Here is a 17,652-nt window from a genome sequence, read left to right as displayed (position 1 = left end):
GCAAATATTCCGTCTCGTAAACTGAAATAGGTTGGGATAGCCGAGTGCTGACCACATGCCACTCCATATTCGCATCCAGTGACGCCTGTGGACTGAGGATGACACGGCGGCCGGTCGGTCCTTCGGCCTTCATGGCCTGTTCGGGCGGAGTTTAGTTTTTTCTCGCACCATTGCAAAAGGAATGATTTAGTTACTAGTGTCAATGGTGTTGAGGAGCAGCTGAAATCGTTAAAATCGAACAAAGCTCCAGGTCTCCGAACACCTTTCACCTTATACACCGAATCTGTGGCTGAATTAGCTCCTCTTTTAACCATAATTTACCGTAGATCTTTGGAACAAAAAAAATGGCCTAGAAGTTGGAAGAAAGTACAAGTTACACTCATCTAGAAGAAGGGTAGGAGAAGAGATCCACAAAGCAACGTCTAATATCCTTGAAATGCAGCTGTTGTATAATCTCAGGACATATTTCGCGCTCAAATTGCGTATTGCAAAAACATCGATGACTTAAAACCGCTGACACATTTTTCACGTGAAATTTTGAAAGCCATGGATCAAGGTAGTCAGTACCCGCAGTTTTATGTCATTTCACTTTTTGAGAAACGGGAGCGGGGGGGCGCATTACGAAAACGGGGGCGGGGGGACCAGTGTGTTGCTTCTTCCTTTTGTCAACTAACAGACAAACATGTACGTGAAATTTCTTAAAAATTGGTGTAGTAGTACATGACACCTGTGCCATCGATTCAAATACCAGTTACTTTAAAAGTGTGAGTAGAATAACTTAAAAAGACACATCAACACGAAAATGCTTTTAAATACAGTTTTCTAGGAACTAACGCTTTAACTTCCACTAGCAACTAAAATGTCTCCGATAATGTGCTGCTGTCAGTGCGGCACACAAAGTGACCCTGTACAAACGGGGGCAACGCTGCTACAAAGTAATCACCGATTACACCTGTTATACCAGTGTTGAGACTGCTGAAGCCAAGTATATGAGTAGTAGACTAACTGATGATGACCGAAGTAGAAGCGATGTAAGAAGTAGACTGGCAATAATAATAACAAAAAGGTTTCTGACGAAGAGGGCCGCTGTTAGCCTGAATCGTGCGAGGTAGCGCAGTACCTATATCTGTTTTAAAGCTGATGATTTCGTCTCGGGATTCGAACGCGGTGCTGAGCAACGGTCTTCACTTAATATTCAGTTCTCATTAGGTACTACACACCGACGATCTGGTAGTGGGATCTGCTGCGATCCCGCCAGTCTCCCCGATGTTGCCGCCTTTAACCTTTTAGACAGGGCTGCGTGTGGAAGACGTAAATGTAGGAGGAGGTTGTAAAGACCTGTCAAGCTGCGCTGTGCATGTTGTTTGTTTGTGATTTGTCATTGTTCAGCCATGTGCGTATTAATAATTTTGTTTTTCTGTGGGAAAGATGACTTGCGATGATGTCCAGAATTAATTTTCACTCTGTAGCGGAGTGTGCGCTGATTTGAGACTTCCTGGCAGATGAAAGCTGTTTGCTGGATGGGGTGCCGAACGTAGGACATTTGCGTGGCACGCGCAAATGCTCCATCAGTTGATTTGCCAAGCACAACTGACGACAGCTTCAAGTTCACAAGTACGTCCTATCTTCCGAACTTCACAAGTTCCCCTGCACACCCAGTCTCCTGTATACCCACTCCAGCACATTGTTTCTTCCTACCAGGGAGTTTGAAATCAGCGCACGCTTCGCTACATATTGAATATTTTATGTGAAAATAATCTCCTAGGTTGAAGTTAAAACATTTCTTCAAAGTATCCTTTCTTCCAGGAGGGCAGAAGTACGTCTGTGAAGTTTGTAAGGTAGGAGACGAGATGGTGCCTGGAATAAAGCTGTGAGTGCGGGTCGTGACTCGTGCTTCGACAGCTCAGTCGGCAGAGCACATGACCACGAAAGCCAAAGGTCCTATGTTCGAGTCCCTGTCGGGCACATAATTTAAATTTGACAGGAAGTCTGAAGACTGACAGTGCTAAATTTTTGATTACAAACACAGAACCTTGCCCAGTAATTCGGAATGCAGGTATTAAGGAGTATTGCAAAAGAGTTAATAATTTAAATGAGATTGAATGTATCCAATACTGTTGAAGCTCGCAGCATTGTCACAGATTATTAGCTGCATGGTGCCCAGCGATTCAGTCGCGCGTTTCAAAAGCAGAATCTCTGCTCTCAGGTCGTCAGTATGAAAACAGAGATAGCCCACGTTTAGCCATCCCGATTGAGATTTTTCTATAAGTCATGACAAGTGAATGCCGGGATGGTTCCTTAAACAAGGGTTCGTCCGATTTGTTTTTCCATATTCCCTCATCAGAGCGTGTCCTCCATTCCAGTGACGTCAAAGGGACGTTAAACTCAAAGTATCCTTTCTATTTTGACTTTACGTGATCTTTCATAAAAATATTATCCAGTTAAAAAAAATGCCCCCCCCCCCATCCCTAAGCTGCACTGGGCGCCGTTAATAGCGAAATAATTGTGAGATTTCACGAAAAACGCTGTGATTACACTTCCAATTAGTCGTGTGCGTTACTTGTTCTGTCTTTCTTCAAAGAGATACGTCTGTCTTCCTGCCGGGTCAGGATGCGTGTTCGGTTTGCCAAGACATTCTAGAACGGAAAGGGTAAAGGGAGTGGTGCAGAAGTGGAAGTACCATCCTCTGTCCCACGATGTCTACACCCATCCATCATCATCATCATCATCATCATCATCATCATCATCATCATCACAGCACAAGCATGACATTGCACTCCTCACTGCACTACGCACTCACTCGGCAGTCACCTGCACGAAACAGAATTGAGACAGCTGAAACACAAACAGCTCGAGCTGCATCGACTGATAGTAAATACCTGTATGAAAACTTCAGAAGCTAGAGTGACTAAAAGGAGGCTAAATGTATACCTCATAGCTCATGACATGTCATAAATGTTTGCTACTGATGTGGGGGAACTTATAGGCAATCTGCATTTATTACAGTCGAGGAAGAGTTATTCGATTTTGGGGAAAACCATTGACTTTCGGGCCAAGGTGCCATATTTCGGTAAAGCCCAAGTTGTTGCGTGCTGCTTCAGTTGGAAGTATCACGAGAAAATCAAAGGCTCCATTGTGAAAAACTGTCGTGCAAACTGTGGACTGACACACTTTCCATTAATGTATGAGTTGAAAGTGGGTTAAGTAAAGGGCAACTGATTTATTACAGTAACGCTGCTCACCTTGAAGATGAAACGCAGGCGACCAGAACATTTCCAAGAACGTTGACGCGTAAGGGACTCTGACGCAGGCAGCTGGTGTATTGTGGCACGACAGTGCATCCACGAGCACTTGAAATTGCTAAGCTCTGTCTAAACTGGTCAGCAGCTGAGTGGCTACAGGCACTGCTCTCCCTTTTTTTCATCAGTCTACTGACTGGCTTGATGCGGCCCGCCACGAATTCCTTTCCTGTGCTAACCTCTTCATCTCAGAGTAGCACTTGCAACCTACGTCCTCAATTATTTGCTTGACGTATTCCAATCTCTGTCTTCCTCTACAGTTTTTGCCCTCTACAGCTCCCTCTAGTACCATGGAAGTCATTCCCTCATGTCTTAGCAGATGTTCTATCATCCTGTCCCTTCTCCTTATCAGTGTTTTCCACATATTTCTTTCCTCTCCGATTCTGCGTAGAACCTCCTCATTCCTTACCTTATCAGTCCACCTAATTTTCAACATTCGTCTATAGCACCACACCTCAAATGCTTCGATTCTCTTCTGTTCCGGTTTTCCCACAGTCTATGTTTCACTACCATACAATGCTGTACTCCATACGTACATCCTCAGAAATTTCTTCCTCAAATTAAGGCCGGTATTTGTTATTAGTAGACTTCTCTTGGCCAGAAATTCCTTTTTTGCCATAGCGAGTCTGCTTTTGATGTCTTCCTTGCTCCGTCCGTCATTGGTTAATTTACTGGCTAGGTAGCAGAATTCCTTAACTTCATTGACTTCGTGACCATCAATCCTCATGTTAAGTATCTCGCTGTTCTCATTTCTACTACTTCACATTACCTTCGTCTTTCTCCGATTTACTCTCAAACCATACTGTGTACTCATTAGACTCTCCCATGAGTCACGTTTTCTGCTTCGTAGAGCGGGGGTGACGTCGGCGTGCCTGGCAAGAAACGTCGGTAGAAAAATATTTAGAATCATTTCTGCAATAACAAGAACCACCACAGGCGGTAGATGGCTACAGAGTCGTCATAGAAAGCGTGTCCGTCACTGCTGTTGCTACAAAGGGTACTACAAAAGTCTTGCAATACGACGCAACAATAAGTCGCAGGAGGCTGATAGGTGCGGCTACTTAACGCTTCCATTATAGCCCCTGTGCCAAGTCTGTGGCCGCAGTCCTTCGCTAGAAGGGTTGGTTTGAAATGCTTGCTATGGCATTATGGTCACGAAGTAAGATTCGGGCAGTTTTGCGGTACAACTTCGCGCTTGGTTTAAACATAGACCACTGCTTTGAAGGAATGTCTCTTGCATTCGGTGATGTGTGTCCACAGCGTACGGCTATATTCAGGTGGTACAGAGGATTCCGAAGAAGAAATTTCACTCTGGAGAACTTTGAGAGGGTGGGAAGGTCACAATCATGAGTTACGGAGGAAAACGTTGGTGCTGTGAGGAAAATGCTAGACGAAGACAGACGAGTGACGTGTAAGCAAATAGAGGAACCTTTGGACTAAATGCACCAGCAGTTCGTTCGTTTCTGCATGATCATATACAAGTAAGGAAACTTTGTTTCTGGGTACCGCATACACTGACGGAAGAGCAGATGACACGACATGCGTCTTGGTGCAAGAAGTTTTCTAAAGGACAGTGTCAGTATATGAATAACATCGTGACAGATAACGAGACTTGACTGTACTATTATGACGAGCCAATTAAGACTCAAAACAAAGTTTGAGTCTTTGAAGATGACGACACACTCGTAGCTGTCAGCAAATCCCGATCAGTGAAGAAGAAAATGATAGGTTTTTTTTTTCTTCCAAATCGAATGGAATTGTGGAACGTGCCGTTTTGGACACACAGAAGACAGTCGCAGATAAATGGTGCATTGAACATTGCTTGCTCAACGTCATCCAATCTTTGAAGAATCTGCGTTCAAAGTCAGTAATGGGCACTTGGTTCCTCCATCGCGACAACGTTCCAGCTCATTGTACCAAAGCATGCACCGAATAGTTGCGGGGTACAGGACTGAAACTTCTTGGGCAATCTCTTTACAGTCCTTGTGACGTTTCACTGTTCCCGCATGTGATAAAGAAGCTGAAAGGAGTGCAGTTTTCAGGTGATGAGGACCTCCGGAGGGCTTGGGACAACGAGTGTGCCTTACTCCCTGCAGAACTTGGCAGAACTGGTTTCGGAGGATGGAGAGGTGTATTCAGTGTGGCGGAAATTACTTCGAAAAAATTTAATAAATAAAGCTGTATTGCAAAAGTTTCCTAGTGCCCTTTGTGATTCGTTCGTTCTTTCATCATGTTCCATAAGGAGCCTTCAGAGATGGGGGCCGAGTAAAGATGTATAGAATCCGGATACTTGCGAGTAAGACTCTCGCGCCGAGGGTTCCGTACAAACTTAATTAGTTATATAGATTGAAGTGCCAAAGAAACTGGCGTAGGCGTGCATATTCAAATATGATGATGATAATGATGATGGATGATGATGAAGACGACACTAAAACACCCAGTCATCTCGAGGCAGGAAAAATCCCTGATCCCGCCAGGAATCGAACCCGGCACCCCGTGCGCGGGAAGCGAGAACGCTATCACAAGACCACGAGCTGCGGACAGAGATATGTAAATAGGCAGAATACGGAGGTGCGGTCGGCAACGCCAGTATAAGACAACAAGTGTCTGAAGCAGTTGTTAGTCGGTTACTGCTCCTACAATCGCACGAGACATGGGACACAGCATCTCCTAGGTAGCGATGAAGTGGAAATTTTCCCGTACGACTATTTCACGAGTGTACCGTGAATATCAAGAATACGGTAAAACATCAGATCGACATCGCCGCGGCCGGAAAAATATCCTGAAAGAATGGATCCAACGACGACTGAAGATAATCGTTCAACGTGACAGAAGTGCAACCCTTCCGCAAATTTCTGCAGATTTCGATGCTGGCCCATCAACAAGTGTCAACATGCGAACCATTCAACGAAACATCATCGAAAGCTTTACGCCTCGCCTGGTTCCTGCATCCATTCATGTCCGTTGTGCATTTCGACGGACTTGGGCAAGTCCAGCAGAACAATGCGTCGCCCCATACGTCCAGAATTGCTGCAGAGTGGCTCCAGGAACACTCGTCGGACTTGTAAACACTTCCGCTGGCGACCAAACTCCCCAGACATGAACATTACTGAGCATATCTGAGATGCCTTGCAACGTGCTGTTCTGAAGAAATTTCCTTCCCCTCGTACACTTACGGATTTATGGACAGCCCTGCAGGATTCATGGTGTCAGTTTCCTCCAGCTTTACTTCAGACATTAGTCGAGTCCATGCCACGCATTTATGCGATTGCAGTGTTTCTTGGGGTATTCCACTGATGATTTCTTCTCGGGTTATCGGCCTAGTGGTGGAGATGAAGATGGGTACGAAACTCATTGAAACGTTGCGACAAGATGACGCCACCACGCGGCTGATAACTCGAGAAGAATTCAGCACGCCACGCATTTTTGCGGCACTTCTGCGTGCTCCCGGGGTCCTTACACGATACTAGATAGGTGTACCAGTTTCTTTGGCTCTTCAGCGTAGATAGATCATTCATCGAGGGACTCGAGAATTTCAACGATTTCTACGTGTTACTAACATCGATACTGGCAAAATATCAGTATGTGACATAAATGGCCGTATCTTTTGATTACATTGACTTGGAAGCTTAATTTTTATTATTTTTTCTTGTTTTTATATTTTAGATCAATTCCAACTTTACGTCTACTCATTTGTGAGACACAGGGGTCTTCGCAAGCAGGCGGGCAGACAGACGGACAGACGGCAATGGTTTCCGTTTTTACGAGTTGAGATGCGGAACCCTAAAATAAAGGCAAGCAGATCTTAAAGTTTAATAGGTACACTCCATGAAGGAAAGCAAGGGTGAGGGGGTTTGGCCTTGCTGCTGCGTCAGCACAAAATCTTTGCTTGATTTTTTACTCTACAAAGCGAACCGTAGACCAGGCAGCAGCAGAAATTAATTTAGACACGTGACTGCATACAACCATGTTCCGGTTCGCAGTAGTGCGTGTCACAGGCATGCACGGCTGTGCAGATACGGAGACAGCTGCCTCTCCCCCACCCCCGTCTTTCCCCCACCCCCGTCTTTTCCCCACCCCCGTCTCTCCCCCACCCCCGTCTCTCCCCCCCCCGTCTTTCCCCCCCCCCCCTTAAAAAAAAGCTTTTCAAAAACCGAACTCGCATGTTGCGCCGCCACACAGGGAGGCGTATCAGTTCAGTATCAGTGAGAAGAAAGGCAAAAGATATAACGGCCACTGACTAGTAAGTCATCTGTTACGAAATACCAAAAGTAAGAGGGCTGTTCTTTTCCTCGACACCCAACCAGTCACAAAACAAAAACCACAGTGAAAATGAAAAGTCATTTATTTGCAGCATTTAGGTACACCTTCCTTGGAATAGGTGCCAGAATTCACGCGCCAGCATGTTGGAATGGTCCACTTCCGGAGCTGTTCGATGAAGGATCTGAGTGATGTGGGGATCCTATTTTGGCAGTATTCTGTAACTCTTCACGTTTGCCTTGGATGCATGACAACGCCGAAATCAATACCGTGCCCAGGAAAAGAAGATATACACTGAGATCACAAAAGTCATGCGATACCTCCTACTATCATGTCGGCCGTTCATTTGCCTGAAGTAACGCAGCTAATCGACGTGACACGGACTCAGCAGGTCGTTGGAAGTCCCTTGCAGACATAACTGAGCCATGCTGTCGATATAGCCATCCATAACTGCGTAAGTGTTGCAGGTGCAGGATTTTGTGCACGAATTGACCTCTCGGTTATGTCCCATAGATTTTCGATGGGATTTATGTCGAGCGATCTGGTTGGCCAAATCATTCGCTCAAATTGCCCAGAATGTTCTTCAAACCAACCAGTAACAATTGTGACCCGGTGATGCGGCGCATTGTCATACAAACAAATTTCATCGTTGAATGACTGCAAATGGTCTCCATGTAGCCACTCAGCGATCCGTTCAAGTGGACCAGAGGACACAGTCCATTCTACGTAAAAAAAGTCCTCACCATTATGGAGCTAGCACCAGTTTGCACAGTGCCTTGTTGAAAACTGGGGTCCATGGCTTCGTGGGGTCTGAGCCACACTCGAACCCTACTGAACGAACTGAAATCGGGACTAATTTGACCAGACGACGGTTTTACGGTCGTGTAGGGTCCAACTAATACGATCACGAGCCAGGTGAGGCGCTGCAGGCGATGTCTGCTGTTAGCAAAGGCACTCACATCGGTCGTATGCTGCCATAGCCAATTAACGCCAAATGCCGCAGCACTGTCCAAACGGATACGTTCGCCCCACGCCCCACATTGATTTGAAGCAGTGTTGCTTGCCTCTTGTAACTGACTGTACGCAAACGCCACAGCTCTTGGTCGTTAAGCGAAGGTCATCGGCCACTGCGTTGTCCGTGGTGAAGGTAATGCCTGAAATTTCGTATTCTCGATGCACTGTTGACACTGTAGATCTCGGAATATTGAATTCCCTGATGATATCCGAAATGGAGTGTCCCATGCGGCTAGCTCCAACTACCATTCCGCGGTCAAAGCCTGTTAATTCCCGTCATGCAGCCGTAATCACGTCGGAAACCTCACGTGAATACAAATGACAACTCAACCAGTGCATTGTCCTTTTGTACATCGTGTACGCGATACTACCGCCATCTGTATGTGCATATCGCTGTCTCATGACTTTTGTCACTTTAGTGTAGTTTGCGAAATAGGCTGGATCTGCTTGATCGTCTTGTACTTTCACTTCTTTGCTAACGCCTTTTGCCATTATTACATACTTAAATGAACGAATGTAAGGTTATCGCAGAATCCTCTTGTGTCGAGAGAGCGCTGGTGTGTATTGCTCTGTACAATATTACATAGGGAGTAGGTTGTGGACTATGGCGCTGTCAAGGGTATTTCCCCGGCGTTGGCGTGAGGATTGATCATTCGAGCTGCGCGTGACGTGCGTTGTGTTAATGCGTGGGGCTCTCGCCAGTCATATGCCTTTCCAGACCAGCCAGCGGACGCAAAGTTTCTTCACAGTACTTTTTTTTACTAACCAGATCGCTAGATTCTGCACTGACAAGCGAAAGCGATCCCAGCCGCGCAGCGTTCCGTAACGGTGCCTCTGTGACAGCGGGACTGCAGATTACCATGGCCTCGAAAATTTGTAGGCCGAACAAAGAAAAATGCGTGCCAGCTTCTTTGCGGGCAGATGCAGATGCGCACACTGCCGACGACACACTTTTTTTTTTTTAAAAAAATAGTAGTCCGAAGAGCAGTTGAAACATCTGGAGTTGTAACTGCACATACATTCCTTGTTATTCTTCAGCTTGTTTCACAGCCGTATTTTGTGCAGTCTCTAAATTGTTGAACACATGCTCACTTATGACTACTTTTTTGAATATCGAACAACTCTCCTATTTCAGCATGGGTGCGTGGCTATTTGGAACTTCTCCATATACCCAGTATTTCTGAAATATATAATGAAGAGAACTGTGTTTGTTTCATTTTTTTCGTCTTTAACAACGTGTGTACGCACTCGTGGTCTCGCGGTAGCGTTCTTGCTTCCCGAGCCAGGGGTCCCGGGTTCGATTCCCAAGGGGTCAGGGATTTTAACGAAATGAGTGGACGTTGTTCATCCCCATTACGGTCGGAGGAAGGCAAACCACCTCCACTAGGACCTTGCCTAGTACGGCGGTGCGGGTCTCCTACATCGTCCCCTGTGCTCTGTTACGGAGTATGGGACCTCATCATTAACAACGTGTGTGTTCGTATTCGTTTTGATGTTGCGTTGGCTCAACTTGGACAACAGGCTATGCAGGGCGTGTTTTGTTTATAGTTTCAGTGGCTTTGAGGTAGTGGATGACCTTCGATTTTGGTGGCACTTAGTGATAATGGCGAAATGCCGAAATCAGCCGATTTTGTACACGTGATTAATAAAATAAATGTACATTCATTTTACAAAGTTAGACAACAGCAGACAGCAAAACTCTTTCAGCCACTATCTTCGACATTAAATGACAAAAATTACTGAATGACGAGTCATGTAACACTTAGTTCGCACTTTTCGTTCATGGAACGCAAAACGTTGTAGAGGACAAGGACGAAGTAGGTATCAGGTATCTTGGCTTAATTTAGCAGTGCAGCAGATGAAATGCGTCATTTTGCAGGAACTAGACTTCCGTCAGTGGCGAGTCAGCATCAAGCAAAAATGTATAATGAAGTGAGCTGTGTTTGCGTCATTTGCTTCGTCGTTGACAACATGAATATTCGTACTTCTTAATGCCTAAACGCTTTAGGGAAAAATGACGGTATCCTAAGTATTCTTGTTATAGTAGAGACCGGGACAGGTTGGCCGACTTTTTTCTTGATTTTATTCCCGCTTTTATTTTGAATGTTTCCACAGCCCTTTTTATGTAGAAACATTGTTGTATTGTTTCAGCATGCTTACAACTATATAATTATGGCGTGTAATTGTTTTTGTATTCATTAAAAAAAACTATCACAATATTATCACCTGGGGCAACCTACCCCACCCCATGAGGTAAGTTGGCCCAGCAGTTGGAGCAAGCTAGCCCTTGTAATTTTATAATTTACGACATTGGTTATTTAATTGAAAATATATCGACTTTCATATACACAATTTAATTTAATTCAAATTCTTACAGCTTTATAACAAAAATAATTATAATTCGTGTTATAATTGTTGCAATAACAGTTTCACAGAAGAGCATCTCCAGAACTTTAATCAGTGCTAGTCTGATTGTTCGGTAGGATCTTCACAGTTGAAACATTCATAAAGTCCTTTCACGTAATTTTTTACACACGACAGGCGTGCCAACCGTTTGCAACTTGTGTATTGAATCCATTCATTATCCGGATTGCTGTGAGAACATTGTTTCACACCTAAGAGACAGAGCATCTCCATTTTGAAGAATCTTCTTACGAATGCCTGCGTTTTTTCTGCGCATTACTTGAGGAGCTTTGTAATGACGACAGCCACTTCTGCGCAGAACATCGATATTTCTCTGTAAACGGTTTTCTTTACTCTCTTTGGAGGCTGTTAGTTCGCTCTGTAATGCGTCTTCCGCCGGAGTGTGTGTCAGTATTGCTGAAGTACTTCTCGCGTCTTCGCTATCTCTTTGCTTGGTTGCGACTTCTGAAATGGCAACTTCTTCAGGCATTGGTGAGCACGTTTTTTCACGCGATGTGACGTTTAACTAAACAGGCGTTGTTACTGAGAAAATATGGCTACCATAGTGTTCCTGAGCAGTTCAAGGGCCAGCTTCAGCAATCAAACCAAAACCAACAGCATAAGGACCAGGTCTATTAGTTATGTATGAAGACAGTCACTCCTATCACTTTGAATCCAGCAAGTAATTTTCTGGGCGTAATTGTGTTTGGTGATGCAGTTTTGAACTTAGTTTTATACATTTCTTCCATTATATTTGATAGTATTATTAAAGTAGCTAAATAAGAAGTACAACTCTTCAAAAGAAAGAAACATTTTACCTGAAATATTTCTGCGTAGCCAAATCTATCCCAGTATTTTTGTGGTATTTCAGGTTCTAAATTTTCGAAATTGTTGCAGTACCATTCTAAAAACGAAACGGCAGAACGACGGTGTAAAAAAACATGACCACGTTCGAAGATGCATGCTTATCTGATACTTTAAAATATGTATTCTCCAGTATCCCACAAGAAATAATTTCAAATTTTTATTACAATCGTTAGTTGCATACATAAAGACAAGTTATTGGTTTTGGAAGGAAAAAGCAAATATCGAATAAAATTATCAGCTTAAATTAGTTCGAGATACAATTTTCTTACATAAAAGTACAGTGAATATGACCTAGACTTTGATTACGTTGGACCTATTAAAGTTAATAAGAGCAATCACTTAGAAAAAGACAGCGGCGCAGGTTGGCCATGTGCCCTATTTAAGTGGGCCATTGTAGCTCATCGCCATATTGCAATTACACAGGGTGTTTCGAAATGGAATTAGAAAATTCATGTAAATTAATTCATAGCACCTACAGAGGTGATTATAATGTCAATTTGTAGGGAAGTACGTAAAGTTTTGTCTCGCGTATTTCGCTAGTGGCGAATCGCACATTAAGGAGCACTAGCGGCAGTTGCGTTAAGGATGGCTGCCTTCGCTGGACCCGGGCGTGCTAGCTGTGTGTTTTGGTTTGAAGAATTGAAGTCGGCGACAACAGTTCAGCGTAATTTCCGTACCAAGTACGCTACAAATCCTCCTAGTAGGCCCACGATTTATGAGTGCCATAAATGGGAAATCGTCAGGTCGTCCAAGAACATGTGACGACGTAGTTGAGCGAGTGAAACAACGTTTTGTCAACAGCTCTATGAAATCGACCCGCCGTGCATGTCGCTCTCTGCAAATCCCGCTTGCGTCTGTTTGGTGAGTGTCGAGAAATCGTTTGCATTTGAAACCGTACATATTGACGATCGTACAAGGAATAAAAGGCACTGATAAAATTGCTCGCAAGAACTTCTTTGCTGATATGTTAAATCGATCACATGAGGATGAAAATTTTTCTGACGAGACGCCTTTTCACTTAAGTGGCAAGGTTAACACACACAACTGTAGAATTTGGGGCAGTGAAAATCCACATCAAACATTGAAACATGTTCGTGATGATAGCCCAAATCCGAACGTTTTTGGTGCATTGAGCAAGATGAGATGTACGGCCCTTCTTTCCGTGAGAGAACCATCAACAGAATGGTGTACCTGGATATGTTTCAACAATTTTTGATACCACAGATCGATGAGGATGACCAAGAACGAAATGTTTACTTCACTCTGACGTCCGGGATTTTCTTAGTGACTGCTTTCCAGGTCAATGGGTTGGCCATGATGCGCCAATTGCATGGCTCCGACATTACACAGACCTGACACCACGTAAAAAAAAAAAAAAGGTTCATCCAGGATATCATGTTTGTACCTCCTATGCCGGCTTTTCTATCTGAACTTAGAGCAAGAAATTACGCTGCCACTGAGCAAGTTACACCTGCATTGCTACAGCGAATTTGGGAAGAAATTGACTTCCGATGGGATGTGTGCAGGATAACCAACGGTTGCCACTTGCAACATCTTTAAAGCAGAGAAACTTGATGTGTTCCCCTACAAAATAACACTAAACCCAGCTCTACATATTCTTAGAATAAATTTATATTAATTTTAAAGTTGTAAAGTCCTTTTTGAAATACTCCGTATTAGCAACACCAACTGGAGTGCAGATCCCTCTACGGTGTTGCAGCTCTACAGAGCCATTGTTCAATTCCGCCTTGACTATGGGAGTGTGGTTTTGGCGGGCGCCCTCAGCGTTGCTTCCTTGTGGAGGCCAGAGTCCCTCCATTGCAGGTTAGGCGTGCACAACTGCTGGCCAGTTATGTTGCACACGTTCGTAGTTCTCCTGCGCACCCGAATCACTGTCTCGTTTTCCCACCCACGGCGGTTCATCCCCTGTATCGGCGGACGAGGTCAGGGCTTCCAATTGCTGTTCGTGTCTGACCCCCTTCTTTCCGAACTAGAGTCCTTGCCTGTACACCTATACTTGAGGCCTATTCACGTACACCTCCATGGTGTACACCTAGGCCCCGGCTTCGTCTGGACCTTCGTCATGGCCCTAAGGACTGAGTTAACCCTGCGGCTCTCTGCTGCCACTTCCTCTTGATTGTTGACATGTACCAAGGCCACGAAGTGGTTTGCACCGACGGCTCGATGGCTGACGCTACGCCGGCTTCGCGTATGTCCATGGAGGACATATTGAACAGCATTCTTTGCCCAATGGCAGCAGTCTTTTCACGGCTGAGCTGGTGGCTCTCGTGCTCTTGAGCACATCCGTTCATGCCCTGGGCAGTCGTTTCTTGTGTGTAAGGACTCCTTGAGCAGCCTACAAGCTATCGACCAATGCTACCCTCGTCATCCTTTGGTAGCGACCATTCAGGCGTCCGTCTATGCCGTGGAACGGTCCAGTCGTTCAGTGGTGTTTGTGTGAACCCCAGGTCACGTCGGAATCCCAGGCAACAAACTTGCCGACAGGCTGACCAAACAGGCTATGCGAAAGCCGCGTATGGAGATCGGCTTCTCTGCAACTGTCCTGCGCTCAGTACTACCCCGCAAGGTTTTTGCGGCTTTGGGAGACAAAATGGCATAACCTCAGCACGCACAGCAAACTGCGTGTGGCAGTCCTCCATGCCGGCCTCTCACAGGGACTCTGTGGTTCTCTGCCGGCTCCACAGTGGCCACGTTTGGGTGACACGCGGCTACCCCCTGCGCCGCGATGGCCCGCCTCGGTGTCTGTGCGGCGCCCGGCTGACAACGGCCCGTATCTTGCTGAGCTGTCCTCCTCTGGCTGCCCCGCGACGGACTCTTCAGTTACCAGACTCGTTGCCATTAATTTTAGCTGACAACGCCTCATCGGCTAATTTAGTTTCAAGTTTTATACGTGCCTGTGGGTTTTATCGTTCTATATAAGTTTCAGCGCATGTCCTTTGTCTCGTTGTGTTTTGCACTCTAATGCTTTTATGGTGAATGTTTTAATGTGTCTCAGAGTGGCTGGCTTTTCCTTTTTATTCTCATGGTCGGCCAGCCACGGTCATCTGCTCTCTTGTTTCTACCACTTCACCATGTTTCTTGCTTCTCTCTCTGGTTTTCGTTTTTTGCCCATAGTAGTGTTGGTTGTCTTTCTGTCGTTCTTCTGGTTCTCCCTTTCTCCTGTTATTGTGCTGTACGTCTCCTTTTTTTTCTTTCTTCCCCTTGTGTAATTATTTTACCGGGAACAAGGGACCGATGACCTCGCAGTTAGGTCTCTCTCTCTCAATCAACCATTACACTCTTTTACTTTTGTGTATTGAATGCAGTTAACCTTAAAAGTGAGAAAGTATGTTGAGGTAACTGCACTCCTGCTGTATTTACTTTTACAAATAATAAAAAAATTGCAAACAGTAGTAAAAACTGAGATTAGAGGAGATCAGACGTGTGATTGGAAAACAAACCTTATACTAGAGTCACGAACATAAATGTGATTAAAAGCAGCAGTAATAACCATTGACAACACTTTTCTCCTTTTTATGTTTTTTCGTCTCCAACTCCCCTCCCGAAACCCATTTCTGATTATCCACTTGTCCACTTGTTTTGACGTTTGTAATGGAAAATTTTCTTGTGAACATTAGAAAGAAAAAGTTGGTATTAGGAAGCAAAAAATGATCAGAAACTGCATACATGAGGAGCAGATCACTATCAGTTCGTCACATGAAATTTCATATGTTAATTACTCCCGCCACTTTGAGAAATTTTTTCCAAGTTAATAAAAATGGGTAGAACAAAGTGACTCGAATAAAACCACAGTATTATGTAACTTATTCTGAGAATTATAAATCTGTAATAAATATATTGCACATTTAAATTTATTGTGCAGTGCAATAACTGAGTACGGTGTTGGTCATTCCGTGTATTGTTTATTATTAGGAGAGGAGATATTAAATTTTCGTAAGGCAGCCTAAGTTATGAAGTGACTTTACAAATTGCCCTCAAAGATAATTGTTTTCCATTATTTCAGCTTGTAGGGCAAGTAAATGGAGCTCATGGAAGAAGCACAAAACAGATTTTCTAAAGGCCCCTCCCAACTAATAAGCAGCCAGCTATTCAGACCTCACAGTCTGGTTTAAGACGCACAATTCACCGTCAAAATTGCAGTCCGGAGAACTACATTCTTTCTTGTAATTAACCCTAGCTGTGTTGTGTTAATTAATAATAATTATGTAGAAGAAGAGTTCATAATTACAAATGACTACTTCATTATTCCTTACTGTGAGTGCTACTGGTTTTTTTTACTCGGCCAGTGTGGGAGTATCTTCCGAACATTGCTTGACCTCACATTTGTGAATATAAAAAATCTTTTCCAAGCTCAGTGTTATTTTACTTAATTATTAACTATCATTTATAACGGAAACCTTACAGTTCTGTGCTCTTTATACACTTCTACTTTTTAAGTTGCACATTGATTAATCAGGTACTTTCTAAATATTCAAATTGTAGTTTATATGCTTACAGTGACACTGTTTGAGAGAAAATTTCTTTGTGTCTTGCAGAAGGATGATCCATCACTGTTGGCACAGTTCTTCTACGCTGATGAAGCATTGAATGTGGTGGCTGCAGAGCTGGATAGTTTTGATGGAAGGAAAGATCAGGAGCGTTGTCTGGCACTTGTTAACCACCTAAGACAATGCCAGCACAAGGTCTGTATTTTGCACGAAATCCCCTTATAGTGTCACGGAACACATTTTTGGAAAAGAACAAAAGATTTGGCTTGATAAGCATTTTAGGTGTAGTAATATTTTGGTGGGCAAGATAACACATTGAAAGTCGTCTTTTGTTTTCAGTACTGTGTAGCTGTAAAATCCAGAATATTAATTGTTCATACATTGCCGGAAAGAAGTGCACCCTTTTAGAGATTTCCGATTTAATCAATATTTATTGCTGCAACAGTGCATATGGAGTACACGAAATCATGACATTTAAAGATCAATAGCATAAGCGATTCTGAGATACTAGGAATCGACTTAAGCAGCAACACTCACATTAGAACGCGGTGTAGTCTCAATTGTCCGCAATGCAGGCGCTGGTTCTGGCATCTAGTAGGTCGTAAAGATGGCGAATACTGTGTCGGGATACCTTATGCCACGTCTGTTCGACCCGTTCACACAGTTCTGTAAGAGTTGTTGGTTGACGAGTCGCACTAGCCACTTCTCGTCCCATCGTATCCCACACGTGTTCGTTTGGAGACAAGTCCGGATATTGTGCTGGTCAAGCAAATTGCTGCACGCCTTCTGAGCATGTTGGGTTGCACGGATAGTGTGTGGGCGAGCATGATCCTGTTGGAACAACACATCACCATTGTGTTGCAAGAACGACAAAAGAACGGATGTAACAACGTTCAGCACATGCCGAGCGCTGGTTAGCGCCCCGTCCAGGGACACCAAAAATATAAGAGAGTTGTAGCTTATCGCACCCCAGACCATTATGCCTGGGGTCGGGCAATTGTATCATGGACGAAAGCACTCCACGAGACATCGCTCACCAGGTCTTCGTCGTACGCGCAAACGACGATCAGGTGTGTGCAGCAGACTGCTTTCTTCGCTGAAGACAACGGTGCACCATCCTCTGACGGCAACAGTCGAGCTGTGTACGTCGATGCTGTAGCGTGAGTAGAAGACAGATTGGAGGTATGAGTGCCGGTAGCCGTGCTGTTAATAACCGGCTCGCAACAGTTCGTCTTGACACGTCTTGGCTCACAAGCCGTAATTCCCGTGCTGTGGTAGCATTACGATCTGCCACTGCTGCC

General features: G+C 44.4%; 1 protein-coding gene across 3 annotated transcripts in view; it reads left to right on the top strand.

Annotated features, from left to right (window-relative positions):
• LOC126353816 (lateral signaling target protein 2-like) overlaps positions 1 to 17,652 on the top strand; it is a 296,323-nt gene that overhangs the window by 199,077 nt on the left and 79,594 nt on the right. For all 3 annotated transcript variants that reach the window (XM_050002931.1, XM_050002929.1, XM_050002930.1), the window contains exon 2: positions 16,400 to 16,546. In XM_050002931.1, the coding sequence (XP_049858888.1) occupies positions 16,400 to 16,546 (147 nt within the window). The remainder of the gene's footprint in view (positions 1 to 16,399; positions 16,547 to 17,652) is intronic.

This window comes from Schistocerca gregaria, chromosome 3 (assembly GCF_023897955.1).
Source record: "Schistocerca gregaria isolate iqSchGreg1 chromosome 3, iqSchGreg1.2, whole genome shotgun sequence".
Lineage (NCBI taxonomy): Eukaryota > Metazoa > Arthropoda > Insecta > Orthoptera > Acrididae > Schistocerca > Schistocerca gregaria.
The sequence above is the reverse complement of the archived record's forward strand: the minus strand, read 5'-3'. Positions and strand labels throughout refer to the sequence as shown.